This window comes from Acomys russatus, chromosome 28, assembly GCF_903995435.1.
Source record: "Acomys russatus chromosome 28, mAcoRus1.1, whole genome shotgun sequence".
Classification (NCBI taxonomy): domain Eukaryota; kingdom Metazoa; phylum Chordata; class Mammalia; order Rodentia; family Muridae; genus Acomys; species Acomys russatus.
The window spans coordinates 14,595,880-14,615,221 of NC_067164.1; the positions used below are offsets into that span (position 1 = coordinate 14,595,880).

The window sequence follows — 19,342 nt, forward strand, 5'->3', positions numbered from 1 at the left end:
ACATAAATCCAAAGGACATAGGAAGGTCTGCCTGTCTTGCTTTACTTTCCCAGGCAGGCTGTAAGTTGCGCAGTCTTGATTTGCCCCGACTAGCGCTTCTCGGAGGGTCAGTGTTGCCCTGACCCTGGTCCATTGCCGTTCCGAGCAGGAAACTCACTTGAGTCCAGGAGTCATTGGCAGTGGTGCAGCTACATGCGTGTCTGGAGGACCACATGTGCCCGTGTATAGCCTATGCTGGCTTCAGCCAGTTTTTCAGAGAAAAGTCAGGATAGAGATAGCTTTCCCAAGAACCAGCTTTCCTTTACCCCATAGAGGAAGCCATTCCTTTGGATTGGATTTGAATTTCAGAAAATGAAAAAAATGCTCCAGAAAGAACTATTTCTAAACTTTATCAGAATGATTTAATAACTACTTGGTTAGAGTGTACGGAAACTGGTTTGAAAGTTCAGTCCTTTCTCTAAAAGAGAGAGAAGGCAAGATATTATTTTTCTACCCAAGCTGAAACATACAGAAGAAACCTATGATGTCTTCACTGTTTAGCATTCTGGATAATTAACTAATTGAGCTGTTTTCTTTGGCAGGATGGGAAGCACAACATTCAAGAGGAGAATGTTAAACTAAAGAAGCCGCCAGAAGAAAGCCACAGGTGTTTGTAATGCGTGTTAAGCTACTAAAGTCATTTTAGGGTTGGAGAGGGCAGCTCCTGTAGACAGACACTGAGAGGGCAGCTCCTGTAGACGGACACTGAGAGGGCAGCTCCTGTAGACGGACACTGAGAGGGCAGCTCCTGTAGACGGACACTGAGAGGGCAGCTCCTGTAGACGGACACTGAGAGGGCAGCTCCTGTAGACGGACACTGAGAGGGCAGCTCCTGTAGACGGACACTGAGAGGGCAGCTCCTGTAGACGGACACTGAGAGGGCAGCTCCTATAGACGGACACTGAGAGGGCAGCTCCTGTAGACAGACACTGAGAGGGCAGCTCCTGTAGACGGACACTGAGAGGGCAGCTCCTGTAGACGGACACTGAGAGGGCAGCTCCTATAGACGGACACTGAGAGGGCAGCTCCTATAGACGGACACTGAGAGGGCAGCTCCTGTCGACGGACACTGAGAGGGCAGCTCCTATAGACGGAACTGAGAGGGCAGCTCCCGTAGACGGACACTGAGAGGGCAGCTCCCGTAGACAGACACTGAGAGGGCAGCTCCTGTAGACAGACACTGAGAGGGCAGCTCCCGTAGACAGACACTGACTTGTGAAGTAGGACGGCAGGTAAAGGGAAGCGAGGAGACGCTGAAGTAAGTAGCATGCCAGCCAAGTCACACGAGGGCCAACCTGCCTGTGCATGGGCTCTTCATTCGTTAATCAATCCCTTAACTAAGTTTAAATTAGTTAAAGAGATTATTTCTCAGCTGAGTGTAATACCTGACCTCTGTAGTCCCAGCCCTTGGATGAGTGAATCAGGGTGCTATAAATTCAAGGCCAACATGGGTTGTACTGTGATACCCCGTTCCCCACCCTCCACACATACACACAAATTACACACACATATATATATGTTTATATATAATCTTTATTGAATCGGGATCCCAAGAAAATAAAAACTATAATTCTTACGTTTGTAGGTGAGCATGAGTTTGACTTGTTTCCGCTCACCTGCCAAGTTTGAGAAAAACATCCTCATTCCTTTTGTTTTATTTCTTCTTCCCCTTAAAGGTCTCAACTCGCCTTCGTTCCTGTTTTTTTAACTTTCATCTGATCTGCTTACTATGAAAACCATAGGCTTCCTAGGTAGTGGTGGCACACATCCTTAATCCCAGCACTTGGGAGGCAAAAGCAGGCAGATCTCTGTGAGTTCGAGGCCAGCCTGGTCTACAAAGCGAGTTCCAGGACAGCCAAGACTACACAGAGAAACCCTGTCTTGAAAAAAACAAAGGAAGAAAGAAAAGCATAGGCTCTAACTTTTAACAATAAGTTTATCAGCTTAGAAATAAAATATTATGCTACTGCATGCAAAACAAAGAAAGTCTAATTATCTAGCATTCTAGAAAAGTAAAGCCATAGAAAATCACTGTTTGGCTGGGATGGTGGTGCATGCCTTTAATCCCAGCACTTGAGAGGCCAAGGCAGGTGGATCTCTGTGAGTTTGAGGCCAGCTTGGTTTACAGAGTTTCAGGACAGCCAGGGATAAAATAGAGAAACATTGTCATGAAAAAGAAAGATAGAAAGAAAGAAAGAAAGAAAATAAAATCACTGTTTGCCATGAATTGGAAGACAAGGGTGAGGAGGTAGATGATAGAAAATTTTCTATAGGGCAGTAAAATTCAATAAATGATACAGTCATGTGAGCTAGAACAGTGCTGCTAATCTAAGCCCAAACACTGCAGAACACTGGGGTAACTGGAGTAGACTTTAGGGGGTTGGGTTGAGTTGAGTTGGGTTGGTTTTTCAAGACAGGGTTTCCAACTCAGAGATCCCCCTGCCTCTGCCTACCGAGTGTGGAGATTATCAAAGGCATGCGTCACCACTCCCACCTCCAGTCTTGTTGTTTTTAATTTTTTTATCTCTGTGACATTGTGGCAACTTGAAGGAGCTGTCTCAGCCAGAACTGCCAGCACAGAGCCCGGGAGTGTTAGGGAGCATCTGGAGCCTTGGTCCTCAGCATCTCAGCCCAAGATCACAAGACCCACTGTAGCTGTGCTGCATTTTCACGGAATGAGAATGGGCTCTCTGCAGTCTGATAAAAAGTTCACCCTGTGTGGTTTTACATGGCGGTCTCGTGACTGACTCATTTATTTCCTTGATTAGTTTCCTAGAGCTTCCATTTTAAGAGTATTTAAGGAAGGTAGACAAATAGATAACATATAATAATGAGTAGATCCCCATAGTGTCAGATATAATAAAGCTTCAACAGTATATGGTTAATGAGCCATTGGAGTTTTACATGTTAAAAAACAAGTGCTATTTTCTAGGTAATAAAGAGGAGAGATAAAATATAACTCTCTATATATTTGTGAGTCAGAACTGTGGTGTATATCAAGGATCAGATAGAGTCTAGCAAAAGATGGAACCAGAGCCAGGCACAGTGCATGCCTGTAATCCCAGCACTTGAGGAGGCAAAGACAAGTGAGACTCTATGAGTTCAAGGCCAGCCTGGTCTAAAAGCAAGTCCAGGACAGCCAAGACCACACAGAGAAACCTTGTCTTGAAGAAAACAAAACAAAACAAAAAAGATTTAGCCAGAATGTCCAGAATCTTGAAGGTCAATTCATAATTATGCTGTTCTGAGCAATGTAAAAAGATGGGGGCACTGCTTGTTTATTTGTCCTGAGATGGCGTAAAGGAAACACAGCCAGGTGATACTTGTTACTCTTTTTATTACCCATTATAGGCGGCTGACCCACCCTGCAGACGAACAGGTGAGGAAGACTCCTGTTTTAAAATGTCTTGCGCACACTGCTACTGTGCCATGGCTAGTCAGTGAACAACATACCATGGGAGAAAGACTGATAGACACAGACCTCTGTGTAGTCTTAAAAATCTAGCATGCAAGCCAGGCGTGGTGGCACACGCCTGTAATCCCAGCACTGGAGAGGCAGAGGCAAGCCGATCTCTGTGAGTTCGAGGCCAGCCTGGTCTACAAAGTGAGTCCAGGACAACCAGGGCTACACAGAGAAACCGTGTCTCAGAACCCACCCAAAACAAACAAACAAAAATCTAGCATGCACTCTCATATGTCAGAAAATAGGTGTGTTTGATGTGTTGGAAAACAAAAATACTATTTTCTTGGTGGTAAAAAAAAGAGATGTAAGTTGTTACTAATTTGTAAATGGGAATCATAACGTGATTCAGAGACCCTGGCGTAGCTCAGAGCACTGGGCTTATTGACAGAGCCCACAGCAATTCTCATTTCCTACATGACGTCACCTCCAATGAACTAGAACCGAAGACGCTCACCACACCTCTTATTTTCTTTCCATAAAATGGAAAAGACAAAGTTTTTTGTTTTTTTTGGTTTTTTTTGGTCACTTCAAAAAAAGTTTTTTTATTTTATTTATTTATTTAATATGTATTGGTGTTATGTGTGTATGTCTGTGCACCATATGCATGCCTGGTGCCTGTGGGAGCCAGAAAAGGGCATCAGATCCCCTGGAACTGGAGTTACAGACACTTGGAAGCTGTCATGTGGGTGCTGGGAATGAAGCCTGGGTTCTCTGAAAGAGCAGCCATCTCGCTTAACAGCTGAGCATTCTCTGTAGCCCATTTCTGGTCACTTTTGAACTTTTTCTCTTTACTTTCAACCTAGAAAAATGACTATAAAATACCTCAAAACTACAGTATTGCAACCTCATGAGAAAGATATGTACTATTATGTCTGGATCACCTTGTAAGATTTAAAAATGAGCCGGGCAGTGGTGGCGCACCCCTTTAATCCCAGCGCTTGGGAGGCAGAGGCAGGCAGATCGCTGTGCGTGCAAGGCCAGCCTGGTCTACAAAGTAAGTCCAGGTCAGCCAAGGCTACGCAGAGAAACCCTCTCAAAAAACAAAGAAAGATTTAAAATGAAGTCAATGTTTTTGGTGCTCAGTGGAGTAATGGAACAAGGATAAGGCTACACTTGAGTTTTCTTATAAATAAAATTCAGAGTTCAGGCAATAGCGTACGTAATTTGTCTCTTCCCCTTCAGTGTATAGTATGGTTTTAGTAGGTAAAAGGTTACAAAAGCATTCACGTTCCTGTGCTTGGGGAGTTAACACCTTACTGTGTGTCATAGGGTCAGCCTACAGTCTCTGAAGAACCACAGGTGTGTCAGCTGTGCCAGGGAGATGACAGCCTGACCAAGGTGAGTGGCTCTTCACGGAGATGGCGTGCACTGCCAGCTCCTTGCCAGAGGTAAGCAGGACTTTGCTGTGTGGAACGCAGCATGCTTCTCATAGTGCCGGGAGGAGGCTAGAAAACCAAGGGGTAAGCATGTGCCAGCCACTTCCTCCTTAGAAGAGATGCAAATCAGCTCACACATAATTGAAAGTAGTAAGGAAATACTAATCTCTGAAGTGCAGTACATGTTAATCATGTAGTTTTGTTGTTTTGGTTTTACTTTTTTTTTATTATAACAGTGTGTGAGAGTGGGGAGGGAGAGGTTTTAGTCACATGCACAGTGTAACTGTAGACGTCAGAGGACAACTTTGAGGGGTCTGTTTTTTTCTCCAACCATGAGTGCCAGGTCCTTAGTTTTTCACATTAAGCCCCTGTCCCTGCAGAGCCATCTCAGTGGAGCCTTGTTTCAGTCTTGAGCCCTGGTCTCCTGCGTGGTCCAGAGAGCCTGGGACTGGCTGTATAGCCTAGCCTATCACCAGGCTTCTACTCCTTCTGTGTGTGCCTCAGCTGCTGAAGTTGTGCCACATCTGGCCTGAGTTCATGTGTTTTGTTTTGTGTTGTTGGATTCCAGCCCCTGGCATAGATGAGGCAAATGCTGTACACTGAGCCACGTCCCAGCCCCGCACTACACGGCACCTGCTCCGTGAGCTTGAGTGTGCTGACGGAGAAGATTGCTGCTCTCAGTCCTGACCTTTGGCTCATGTTCCTTCCAAGCTGCTGTGGGCTGGAAGAGGAGCGGCGAGCTCTCCCACAAGGCCCCTTTTCCGAGGGCTTTTGATGGTTTGCTGTCAGAATAGGTAGAGTGAAAGACTAGATCAGAAAGAACCAATGTCCTGATGGCAGGGACCAGGACTTGTCAACAGTCGTGTCCCTCAGCATCAGTATGGTGCCCAGAGATGCTCAAGAGCCTTTGTGTCCAAAGAAATATTACAAATGAGTACTTGAAGAATTCTAAGAAATGTGCCTAAATTCTGGGTTAAGCCATGCTGAATCTTAACAGAATTACAGGATGGCCTAGCTTTAGAACTGCAGAACCGTGCAGCAAATGAACTGCTCTCATATAGTAGGAAATTCATGAATCTTCCAAAGCAGAGGAAACTGCTAACTTCATCAACCTTTCCCCTTCTCATCCCTGCACACGAACTTCAAAGGAAAGTTCTCCAACTTTCAAACAAACCTATGCCAACATCCTAGCACTTAAAAGTCTGAGGCAAGAGGAGTCCATGTTCAAGACTTCAGTACTACACAGTGAAGCCCTGTCTTAAAAAGCAGGCTGAAGGGGCTGGAGAGATGGCTCAGAGGTTAAGAGCACTGACTGCCCTTTCAGAGGTCCTGAGTTCAATTCCCAGCTACCACATGGTGGTTCACAGCCATCTATAATATGATCTGATGTCCTTTCTGACCTGCAGGTGTACATGCAAGCAGAGCACAATATACATAATAAAGAAATAAAAATAGTTTAAAAAAAGAAAAAAAAAACAGCCTGGAGAAATGGCTCAGAGGTTAAAAGCACTGGCTGCTCTTCCAAAGGTCCTGAATTCAATTCCCAGCAACCACATGGTTGCTCACAACCATCTATATAATGAGATCTGGTGCCTTCTTCTAGCATGCAGGCACACATGTGTGCAGAATACTGTATAAATAATAAACAAAACTTTTTTTAAAAGCAGCCAGGTATGATACACCTTCCATCCCCTCACTCCTGGAGGCAGAAGCAGGCAGGTCTCTGTGAGGCAAGGCCAGCAAAGGCTACATAGTGAGACCCTACCTCAAAAACAACAACAAAAATCAAAAATCCCAGCACCATCCCATGCATGCTTTAGATAAAAGCATTTCACAGAAGTTAGTCTTTGCAGCCTTTAATGCGGAGCTGCCTGTGTGGCCCTGTGGCAGTTGCCCTGGTGGCGCCGCTGTAGGAGCACACTGCTTGGCTGCTGAAGGCTCAGAAACAGATGCAGGTAGCAGCTGAAGGTGTGCTGATGGAGCATCGAGAGCTCACCAGTGCTCTCGGCCCTCGGAGCTGGTATTCAGCACATTTTAAGCCTCGGCCTCTCCAGACCATTGCTAGCTTACTCCCTGATTTAGAGTTTCGGTATGCTTAGGTATTTGCTAGAATTTAGAATTAGTCTACTGTAGGGATCAAAAATATGAAGAGTGCTCCAGGGATCGATCACTCTGTTGTGTTTTGATTCTGGGGCACCCATGCTGCTTCGTTTAGATCTGAAAGCTGACCTCAGGCTCCCTCATGAACTGTGGTCAGGGCCATTTGATACACAGCAGCCATTCCATGCTTGACTATGCACTGAACAGTTCTGCGTTTGACACTTTCTGTCCTCAGCTTGTTCTTGTAATGCCCTCCTGATGGTCTCTTCCAGAGCGTGTGCAACAACTGCAGAGGAACCTTCTGTAATGCCTGCACGATGAATGAGCTGCCTCTGCCTTCCAGCATCAAACCTGAACGAGTGTGTAATCCTTGTCACGAGCAGCTGATGAAACAGTATTCCACCAGCCCGTCCTAAGACCGGAGGCCAAGACCAGGCCAGAGTTAACTAACGTCAGGCCTCGCCACACGTTAGATGCAAGATCCGCTGGAACCCAGGTTCTTAGAGCCAGCTGTAGTTGGTAGGAAAGATGCAAGTAAACCAGGTCAGTGTCCCTGGAGAAGGCAGAGCTTGGAGGTGCTTGGACCTTAGCCCATCTTCTCTAGTGAGTGTACAAATAAAAGTCACTGAGCCTTTCCCCTCAACACCTACCCAAGCCCACTCTGGAGAGTTTATAAGCGTACCTTTGGGCTTATTTTGGGCTATTTATTTCTATGAAGTGATAAAGCTGGATATTAGCTTAGTTGAAAAGCACTGCCTAGCAAGTGAGAAGCCCCTCCTCCTGCCCTAGCATCCCTGCCAAAAAGAAACTTGACCTTTGCATTGTGAGAGCTACCATGAATGATAATAGAGACAGAAATAGTAAGTGTTGCCCAGGTGCTGCTGGACACAAAGTTTCCTCTCGGCTTCCACCGCCTACCTCTTTAATCTACCAAACTGTGAACACCATCTCAGGGAAAGAAATTAAGAGTAATATTAATTCTGAATGTATTGACAACAATATTATAATGTGTTATGACTTCAGGACTAGGTTTTGTTTGGTTGGTTTTTTGTTTTTGTTTTTTGTTCTGTTTTTTGTTTGTTTTGTTTTGTTTTGTTTTGTTTGTGGTCTTACCTACTAGAGTTTTCTTTGTGTGTGAACAAGAATGTTGTTTTCTTCATAATGGTTGCAGAAGTTAAGTATCTGCTCTTTCAGAATCCCTTCCACAGTGCAAGCGTTTCTCCTGCCCAGTCCCTCCATCTTGAGTCATAAAGGGCAATAAAACATTTCAAAGACAGGATTTATCTTGCAAGTAGATTAAAGGGACACCAAATCGGGTACACATACCATCAGTCTGATTTGTTAGCGGCTGAGGACAGTTAGCTCAGCACTTACTAAACTCTTCATTTGATGAGAAGTCCTTATTCTGAACCATTGTGAGTCCTTAGGAGAAGCCCAGGCAGGGAGGGCTTTTGGAAAGGACAGTATTCAAACATCTCTTCATAGTGAACCCTCAGGGTAAAGCAGGGATACACTAAAAAAGAGAGAGAGACATAATTGCTATGATTACGTTATATATCTGGATTGTTTGATTCCAATTAAGACTTAGGAAAACATGATTCTATGCAGGTTTGGATTCTGGGGTAAATAGTGGACGGTGACAAATTCTGTCTCCTGGGAAAAGCATCATTTCAGAAGTCTGAGCTGCTGAAAAAGCTGAAGTTTAGGAGTATTAGGGGAAATAAAATTGGTAATTCTAATTTACTGTGTTGCTTGCCTTTTCTCTCTTAAAAAATTTAAAAATGTTTTTATGAGTGTACTGCCTGTATGTGTGTGTGTTTGACGCCATGTGCATGCAGTGCCTATCTAGGTCAGAGGAGGCCGTCAGCTCTCCTGCAACCAGTTAGAAACAGCTGGCTGGGAACGAAAGCACACTCCTCTGAAAGAGCAACCCACCAGGGCTCTTAACCACTGAGCCCTGATCTTTCACTTTCTCCTTCTGTCTCTATGTCTGTGTCTGTCTCTCTGTCTCTCTGTCTCTCTCTCAGAATAATTCTTTTTGATCCTTTGTTCATGTTGGTTTTGGTCACCAACAGGAGCCAGCATTTTCAGGCACTATATATAAGGGGCCAAATTATCAAAAGTTCTAATTAGTTTTGAATTAAGGAGACAGCTACGTAGCACAAACTATAGGAAAGAGTAAATATTTAGGAATGCGGTCATTTTGCCTTTTTAAGCAGCACCAACAATTTGTGGCTATTGCACCTCCATCCCAAAAGCAAGGGGCTTTACTCAAATGTAGTTGTCCCTAGGGCATCTTCCTTAAAAATTGCTACCTAACATTTAACAATAACATCAACAAAAAAGAGGCAAAAATTTACACAGTAAAACCACAGGATGGCCGGGCAGTGGTGCCACATGCCTTTAATCCCAGCACTCAGGAGGCAGAGGCAGGCGGATCGCCGTGAGTTCGAAGCCAGCCTGGTCTACAAAGCGAGTCCAGGACAGCCAAGGCTACACATAGAAACCCTGTCTCAAAAAACAAAACAGAAAACCACAAGATGTTCCACACGGAATTAGAAGATACCCTCTGTTCATGGGCTAGAAAACATCAGCACCTAAACACTGGAGGCACCAGGCCCTGAAGGCCGAAGCAAAGGGAATCACAATTCAGGGCCTGCTCTGCACAGGAAGATCCTTGAAAGAAATTCCCACAAAAGACATATTTCCTAAAATTTTATGCAGACTATTTCAGGGAACTCCCCATCAACTCTACAAAAGTATAAATTCAGAGGTCACATAACTGATTTCAACACCAAAATCCACAGTAACCAAGTCAAAATGATACTACCATAAAACAGACCACTTAGAAATAAACCTCCAGATGTAAGTTCATATTACCTCTGACAAGGGAGCCAGGACTGCACATCACAACAGTCTTGGGAAAACTGAACTCTCATGTCACAGAAGCTGCCTAAGTATAAAGCTAAACTTGTAGAGGAGACGCTTCCTGGGCGATGATTCTCTAGGTACCACAAAAGCAAGGAAAGAAAACCAAGCCAGCAGGTGAGCCTTGGTGCCTGCCTGGGAGCCCAGCACTTGAGCAGGAGAAGGCAAACAATCTAGTGGGAGCCCAGGGACACTCAGCAAAGTGAACAGAGACCCCCCCCCCCAAAACAAACTGTGCGAGTTACCCAGTGGAGAGGAGGGAACTGTGGAAATGCTCTGCTCTCTAGGACATTTTCTCAGTGCTTGGTGCAGGAGGCTCCACTCCGTTGTGAGAAGTGCCACCCCTGGCCTAGAGGACCTGAGGGGTGTAAGAGATTGAGCAAGCTAACTCTTCCATGGCCTCTGTGTTAGCTCCTGCCTCAGGGTTCCTGCCGTCATCACTTTCAATGATGAACTTTGTTTTTAATGTTAACTTTTTAAAAACTTTGTTCATTTGACATCCCAATTGTTGCCCCCTTCCTCATTGTCTCCAGGTTCCACCCTCCGTCATACCCTCTCCTTCCCTCCCCTAGTCCTCTGAAAGGGGAGCCCTCCTCCACTAACATCTGACCTCAGCCTATCAAGTCTTATCTGGACTGCCTGCATCCTCTTCCTCTGAGGCCTCACAAGGCCAAGGTGAGGGGAGTGATCACTTGTATGAGGCCAGAGTCCATCTCAGACGTAGTCCCTACTCCCCATATAATGGAACCCACGAGACTGTGCTGCCCATCTACTGCATCTGAGCAGAGGGTCTAGGTCCTCACCATGCATGGTTCTTGGTTGGTGTATCAGTCTCTGAAGCATCCTCCTCCTCTGCCTGGATTTGTTGGCTCTGTTTGTTTCCTTGTAGAGCCCCTGACCCCCTCCAGGTCTTCTGTTCCCCAACTCTTCCATAAGTCTGCCTTCATTCCACCCCAAAATTTGGCTGTGAGTCTCAGCATCTTTTTAGATCCCCTGCTGGGTGGAGTCTTTCAGAGGACCTCCAAGTTCGGCCCCTGTCCTATTCCTTTTTTTTTTTTTTTTTTTTTTTTTTTTTTGGTTTTTCGAGACAGAGTTTCTCTGTGCAGCCTTGGCTGTCCTGGACTTGCTTTATAGACCAGTTGGCCTTGAATTTACAGAGATCCACCTGCCTCTGCCTCCCGAGTGCTGGGATTAAAGGCATGCGCCACCACTGGCCGGCTCTGTTCCTTCTTTTCAACTGCTTCTGGGTATCTATTCTATTTGTCCTTCTGAAAGAATTAAGCATTCTCCCTAGGGTGGTCCTTGTTATTTAGTTTCTTTGGGCCTGTGTATTGTCGTGTGGTTATCCTGTTTTATGCAGATATCTGCTTATAAGTGAATATATACCATTCATGTCTCTCTGAGTCTGGATTACCTCACTCAGGATGATTGTTTCTAGTTCCATCCATTTGCCTACAAGCTGCATGATTTCTTTGTTTTTAATAGCTAAGTAGTATTCCATTGTAAAAATGTACTACAATTTCTTTTTCTTTTTTAAGATTTATTATGTGTGCAGCATCCTGCCTACATGCCAAAAGAGAGAAACAGCTCTTGCTACAGATGGCTGTGAGCTACCATGTGGTTGCTGGGAATTGAACTCATGACCTTTGGAAGAGCAGTCAGTGCTCTTAACCTCTGAGCCATTTCTCCAGCCATACCACAGTTTCTTTATCCATCTTTGATTGAGGGACATCTAGGTTGTTTGCAGTTTCTTGCCATTCCTAATATGAACACAGCTGAGAAAGTGTCCTTGTGGTGTGGTGGAGCATCTTTTGGGTATATGCCCAGGAGTGGCATAGCTGGGTCAGGAGGAAGAACTATTGCCAATTTTCTGAGATTGATTTCCAAAGTGGTTGTTCAAGTGCTGACCTGTTACATGAAAGTGTGAGGGAATAAACCCTTTTCTCCCACACTGCTCTTTGTCATGGTGCGCAGCAGTAGCAACCCTAAGACTCCTGGTAAAGGACTGACCTACAGAATACGTATTTTAAAATGCAAAAAGCAAAGCAACCTACTTGAAAAGATGTTTCTCACCAAGAAGATGCACAAATGTTCAATAAGCATGTGAGGCTCAGTATCAGTGGTACAGAGGTGCAAATCAAACCCCAATAAAATGCCACTCACCCAACATCCTCTTAGCATCTTGGTGTTGTCTTCTGAGTCCTCCTTCCTCCTCTGATTTTGGGTTTTTGTTGTTGTTTGGTTTGGTTTTTTTGTTTTTTGAGACAAGGTTTCTCTGTGTAGCCCAGGTTGTCTAAAGGCGTGTACCACCACCGCACTGGGCAGTCACAAGCTTTTTCGTATACTTTTGAAGTTTGCCTGTACACATCAAATTATTATTGTTGTCCCCACCTACTTTTTGTGCTAGGGATGACCTAATACCTCCTAGGCAAAATGTCTGTCCAGTAACATTTTTAAGGCTATCTTGGTGATTCTGTGACCCTGACTCCAGCCCGTATTCCAGAGTTTACCATGCTCACACACTTCCTGCCTCACCACCAAGTGTCTTTGGAATCACTTCATGGAGGTGCCCTGATGCTGACACAAAACCCGGAAACAATAAAAGGGGCAATTGAAGAACTGAGTCCCCCTGTATATTCAAGTAATTAATTTTATTCCTTCTCAAGTCTCTGATGGGATTGAAGACCAGATAGTTTAGTTTTACAATTAAGCGTAGTTGTTTAGGAGCTAAGATGTTTTTAGGTCTAGATAGATGTTTTAAGTTGATAGTGATGAGATATGATAGATAATGATTTACATTCAAAATTTGAGACTCACCAAGATAGGAAAGATGTTTTCTTCTAGGCTGCCAAATACAAATAGCCAAAACACTGTGAATGTAACATTAATATAATTCCTGATTATGTCATGGTTCTTCTTGCTGTAGGTAGTTTATTGTATATATGTGTAATGATATAAATGTATATGTAAAAAATTAAAACTATTTAATTAAAAAAAAAATTGAGTGGCCCCAGTGATGGTGCCATGCTTGAAATCCTAGCACTCAGAAGGTAAAGGAAGGATAACGAATCTGAGGCCAGCTCAGTATAATCTCAAAAACAACACTCACCATAAAAATGTATTCTTCTGATTATCACAGACAATGAAATAGAGTAAAAGGTATTATTAAAGACCAGACTCAGCCGGTGTGGTGGCACACACCTTTAATCCAGCACTCGGGAGAGGGAGGCGGGCAGATCTCTGAGTTTGAGGCCAACTTAGTCTACAGAGTGAGTTCCAGGACAGCTACAGAAAATCTCTGTCTCAAATAAACAAAAACAAAGAAAAAGAAGGTAAGAATAATGGAAAAAGAAAAGACCTTTGGCACACACCAAAGAGGAGAGAAAGAAGGAAAAGAAAATCAGAATGGCTGGTTCGGAAAAAGGTACACCATAACCTAAATAAAGTGTAAGATAATCGGTCTTATAACTCAAGATACACAAAAAAGGCTTCCTCACTGTGTTTGTAGCAGTTTTATTCAAAGCACCCACAGATTGCAAATACCCACTCTCCACTAACAAATGAAAAGGAAAACCCAGCATGTCATACTGTGGAACCACCAGCAATGAAAGGGAACAAAGCTGAAACAGATGAATCTCAAAACAAAAAAAACTTACAAAAGAATACACACTGAGGGGCTGGCGAGATGGCTCAGAGGTTAAGGGCACCATCTGTTCTTCCGAAGGTCCCGAGTTTGATTCCCAGCAACCACATGATGGCTCACAACCACCTGTAATGAGATCTGGTGCCTTCTTGTCATGGGCAAGCACACATGTGGGCAGAATACTGTATAAATAATAAATAAATCTTAAAAAAAATACACACTGAGTAATCTGCGATTAAGTTCTAGAATACGCAAAAGTAATTAATGTATGATCCGAGAAGTCCTGACTGCACTTGACTGGTTGACTATGGTGGGGTTAGGGGGGATACATGTAACACCTAACTGGGCTGCAGTGTGAAACGTACCGCACCTCCTAACACCAGCATCACTTTAACCAAAACCCCAAAGGCTACACTGACATGTTCCAGCTGCCTGTAAACTCCCCTTCAAGAAAACTAGTTAAAACACAAGTGCTGAGAAGTTACGGAACCAGTTATCTCCAGTGTACTTGGAGAATGATGAGCATGGATGGGCAGGCATGACAACATGGCAGAGTGTTACTTGTAGCATCTGAGTGCAAAGCATACTGGCAATTCATATGCTAAATACACTTTCATTTTTCACTTGGGAGAAAAAAATGTTACAGGACAAAACAGGCACAGTGCTCACTACAATAAGGACTGTTTGGTCTTGACTCAAAACTTTGACATTTCAGATAACTGCACTTTTAGAAAGTAACTTTAAAATGTCCCTTAAATGTTTACTGAAATTTGTATGAGTTAATGTTTTCTAGGGCTTTAAAATGGGGAGGAAAAGCCTGGTCTACAAAGTGAGTCACACAGAAACCCTGTCTTGAAAATAAATTGTAAAAAAAAAAAGATGACACAAGCAACATAGACCTACATCCCAACTCAAGAGTCTGACACAAGACAGTCACTTCAGCTCTGGGGCCTGGGACCAGCCCGGGCAACAGAGATTCCAGTTCTTGTTTTGTACTAAAACATTCTGTGTAGCTCAGGCCCTGTCTGGTCTATCTGTTTCTCCCCCCACCCATCTCTCTCTCTCTCTCTCTCTCTCTCTCTCTCTCTCTCTCTCTCTCTCTCTCTCTCTCTCTCTCTCTCTCTCTCTCTCTCTCTCTCTCTCTCTCTCACAGGGTTTCTCTGTGTAGCCTTGCCTGTCCTAAACTCACTTTGTAGACCAGGCTGGCCTGGAACTCACAGCAATCCACCTGCCTCTGCCTCCTAAGTGCTGGGATTAAAGATGTGCACCACCACACCTGGCCCTGAGACCCTATCTCTTAAAAAAATAAAATAAAAATAGTAGGCAGGGACTGTATATGACACAGTGTTGATCATAAATGATAATTTATGGCTATATAGAGAGTGATTGTCTATACTGAAGATTTGTTTTTAAGAGAAAGAAAAATGAGGAAAAACCATTCAGATATTTCAATTAAAAAGAAATGGAAATTTTCATTTTTTAGATGTTTTGAGATAGTTTCTCCTTGTAGAGCAGGCTGGCCTGGAACTCAAAGATCCACTTGCCGCTGGGATTAAAGGTGTTCACCACCAGCTGGGCGTGGTGGCGCACAACTATAATCCCAGCAATAGGGAGGCAGAGGCAAACACATCTCTGTAAGTTCAAGCCCAGCCTGGTCTACAGAGTTCCAGGACAGCCAGGGCTATTACACAAAGAAACCCTGTCTCAACCCACCCCAATTTTTAGCTGTTAAGGAACGCTATCGTGAAACACGGGATTTCCTGAACATCAGAGCTGTAGAGATTGCAGCCTATCAACAAAGCTGTGGGGAAAGGGTTCTTACAGATCTGCTGCGATCCATAGGTGTACACTGCAAGTGCTCGTTAGTTACCTCACCACTTACTCCTCAGAGGAAATTAGGTCTATACAAATGACACTCACTTGTACAAGGTGACTCAGTTCAGCATTTTTAGCACCAGAAGCAACTTAAACATGTTCTTCAGTAGAGGACATTTTACGTTACACACATCTATGTTATACAGCCTGGAGAAAATGAAATTTTCCTTTTAATATAGATAGAAAATAACCAGGCTGGTGAGAAGGCTCATCAGGTAAAAGGACTGAGCACCTGAGCTCAATACCTGGATCCACCATAGATGAAAACAACTCCTGAAAGTTGTCTTCTGACTTCTACATGCACCATTGTATGTGGATTACATGCGTGTGTGTGTGTGTGTGTGTGTGACACACACACACACACACACACGCACGCACACAAATAGCTATCCTTAGGTTGGTCAGGAAAAATAACAGTACTGTGCATACTATAATTTTAAGTGAAAGTATGTGTCCTGGATTTACTTATACAGTTAAAAACCACTGTTTGCCCAAGAAGGTGATGGTGGGGAAGCCTGAGACCTAAGTGCCTGGTATATGACTGGGAAGTTCAGTGCATACCCTTTACTGCCATTTTCTTTGTTTCTTTGTTTCTTTCTTAATCCACCATGCTTGCCATATCAAGACTTTAGGTTGAAATCTTCATAACCCCCAGTAAAAATCTATTTTAAACTTGGGCAAAAGACCTAGACAGAGACTTCCACAAAGATGATACACAAGAGCAGTAACTGTGGGTGTAAGGCCATTATTGAACTGGAATTTAGACAAAGACACTGAACACCCAATTAGAAAACTTAAAACCCAAAGTAACGTACTGAGCCACCAAGGAACCAGAGCTTCAGGGCACCCACCCATTCACCAAGGTGGGGACTCAGCAGTGAAGCCAGGTTTCAACAAGAACCCTCTTCAAGCCAGCACACCCCATAGTACTCACTGCAAGCTGAAAACATGTGCCAACAAACCACACTACAGGCCGGGCGTGGTGGCGCACGCCTTTAATCCCAGCACTCGGGAGGCAGAGGCAGGCGGATCGCTGTGAGTTCGAGGCCAGCCTGGTCTACAAAGCGAGTCCAGGACAGCCAAGACTACACAGAGAAACCCTGTCTCAAAAAACCAAAAAAAAAAAAAAACAAACCACACTACAGCTCCTATCCACTTTATCCCCTAGAATAACAACTAGAAGCTTATGAAAATAACTCTTCATCTAAAATCAGGGGACAGGAAGAAGTATTTATACATTAGAGAAAACCTATTGGTCAAAGCCTCTGGAACTCGAACCTGGTTGAATGTAACACTACCATCGCCAACTGAATGTAAATCCTTTCCCATTTTCAGTTATTTTCACAATGCAGTGTTACTTTCACAATGCAGTGTTTTAAGTTTTATAGTAAATAGGAGTTTTGATTTGTTTTGTTTTTGAGACAGGGTTTCTCTATATAGCCTTGGCTGTCCTGGACTCCCTTTGAATAGGACATTATACCAAGTAGAATAAAAATCTGCATATGAAACCTGCTGAGAGCAGATGCTAACAGCAACGTTCTGCTGACCAGTAAGCAGGGTCCTAGCACAATGCCCACATGCAGTGGCTTATCCATCTTCCCCTTCTGCCCACAGTGCAGCTGTCAGGACTGTGTCCCTTCCCGGGTGCAGAAGCCTCCCTCAGCATCTCAGCCACAGGACAAGCACTCAGCTCACTGTCCTCCATCACTTAGAGCTTTTCTCCCTTGTAACTCCCTAGTTAGGCCAGAGCAAACCACAGGCACCTGCCAAACACCCTAAGCCTACTTCTTCAGTGTTGGTTTTGTTTTCTTTTCCTTTCTTTCTTAAAAAAAAGTTAATGGGGGACTACAGAGATGGCTCAGGGATTAAGAGTACTGTCTGCTCTTCCAGAGGTCCTGAGTTCAGTTCCCAGCAACCACATGGTGACTCAACCACCTATAATGTGATCTAATGCCCTCTTGTGGCCTGGAGGTGTACATGGAGACAGAGCATTGTATACAGAATAAATAAAAAATAAAATTTAAAACTATGAGTTAAGTTGGGTGCAGTGGCGCACACTTGTAATCTCAGCACTTGGGAGGCAGAGGCAGGCAGACATGAGTTCAAGGCCAGACTGATCTACAAAGTGAGTCCAGGACAGCCAGGATTACACAGAGCAATCCTGTCTTAAACAAACAAATTAAGTGGCTTAGAGTTGGTTGTGGTAGAATATAAGCTTTTAGGGGCTGGGGAAATGGCTCAGCAGTTAGGAGCACTGACTGCTCTTCCAGAGGTCCTGAGTTCAATTCTCAGCAGCACATGGTGTCTCACAGCCATCTATAACGAGACCTGGTGCCCTCTTCTGGCCTGCCGGCAGAAAAGAAAAGAAAAAAGGAAAGAAAGAAAGAAAAGAATATAAGCTTTTAATCCCAGCACATTAGAGGTAGGTGGGAAAATCTTCTTACTGGTTTTTTTTACACACCTGAAAACCATTTCATATTAATACATCAGGGCTTGATAAAATAGAAAATAGTTGAATTGTACATTCTATTATTAAAAAACACTTAGGTACTCTCCAACTTGAAACAAACATTTGTTTATTGTCTACGGGACAGTAACTCTGCCCCTTAGCTGGTAATCAAAGCTGGCGATGTACTAAGTGACACACATTTCTTCCAGGGTATCACCTCTGAAAGCTCAGACAATTCAATCTTAAGAACAAGACATATTATCTCTTGGTGGCAGCTGTCACCCTGAGAATAGGAGCAAGGTAAAGAAAATATACAGAACTTTGATTCTTCTACACAGGTATTCATAAAGTTAAGTTTATTAGTGACTATTTTGAAGCGGCCATTTTGTCCAATATTTAAATAACAAGCTATTTAGTATTAAAGCAGAAAGTGCTGCCACAATGTGACAGAAATACGGCTCTATCCATAAATCCTTCACACAATTATACATTAAATGCTAGTTTTATTAAGCAAGGCACCCCTACTTGTTCTAAATTATGAGATGGCTACCCCAGTGGAAAGCAATGAGGAGACTTGGATTGGTTTTTTTGTTTTTGTTTTTTCCTATCTAGAGCTGGTTTAATTCAAGTGAAGCTATTAATGTCCTTACCAGTCTGGACTGCTTTGATATGCCATGTTATGATTTCAAACCTAACAAACAGACTCAAGATTTGAACAAAAACAAAAACAAACAAAACCCAACAACCAGGTGCCCGAAGCCTCATCTCCTGAGACATAGACAGGCATCAACATCAAATGCCTTTGGGTCAAGGCTCAGGGAGGCAAAGTGTTTCTGAAGACGGCAACTGTCAAGTGATCGCTTACACTCACTAACCTGTGGTTTGTATTTATTTTTACCCCTAAATAATCAAATACAGATCAGATTAAAAAACTATTCGAACAAATCAGACTGGCTTATTAAAGTTCTGAAACCTTCGGTTACTTTGGTGAGTGTATGGTAAAGACACCCCTGATTTATTCCATGAGAAGTTTCATATCTAGAGCTCTCAGTCATAGTCAAAAACAAGCGAGGGTGGGGAGGGGAGGGGAGGATCTAAAGAGTGGTACTGAATGAAAACATCATCTGTGGTATATCCTCTATGACAAAAAGCTCAATCAGACGCTGGCTGTTTAAACAGAAATTTACATTTGTAGCTTATTTCATAATCCTATACTGAATCTTCCTCAGTGTAAACACAGCAGTATCTAAGATGCCCAGATCCTTTCTCCAGCAGTTGCTGCCAATCAACTGGATCTTTTTATCCCACGTCCCAGAGATGTGCAAATGAGATGCATCCTGCTTCATCCTGAAAATAAAAAACAAAGAGTATTATGTGTTTACTCACAATAAAAGATCTTTAATGTTTTCCCACATCACTTAAAATGACAAATTCAGCTCCTCCCCAATTTAGTGCAAATTCTGTGACAG

At 43.5% G+C, this 19,342-nt stretch overlaps 1 protein-coding gene across 2 annotated transcripts in view; it reads left to right on the top strand.

The window, feature by feature from the left end:
* Window positions 1-7,798, top strand: part of Rufy3 (RUN and FYVE domain containing 3) — an 80,420-nt gene extending 72,622 nt beyond the window's left edge. The window contains exons 15-18 of one of the 2 annotated variants that reach the window (XM_051170809.1): window positions 582-646; window positions 3,391-3,418; window positions 4,772-4,840; window positions 7,251-7,798. In XM_051170809.1, the coding sequence (XP_051026766.1) occupies window positions 582-646; window positions 3,391-3,418; window positions 4,772-4,840; window positions 7,251-7,394 (306 nt within the window). In that variant the 3' untranslated portion in view covers window positions 7,395-7,798. The remainder of the gene's footprint in view (window positions 1-581; window positions 647-3,390; window positions 3,419-4,771; window positions 4,841-7,250) is intronic. The other variant, XM_051170810.1, reaches the window with a different exon arrangement.
* Window positions 7,799-19,342: the final 11,544 nt, after the last annotated feature.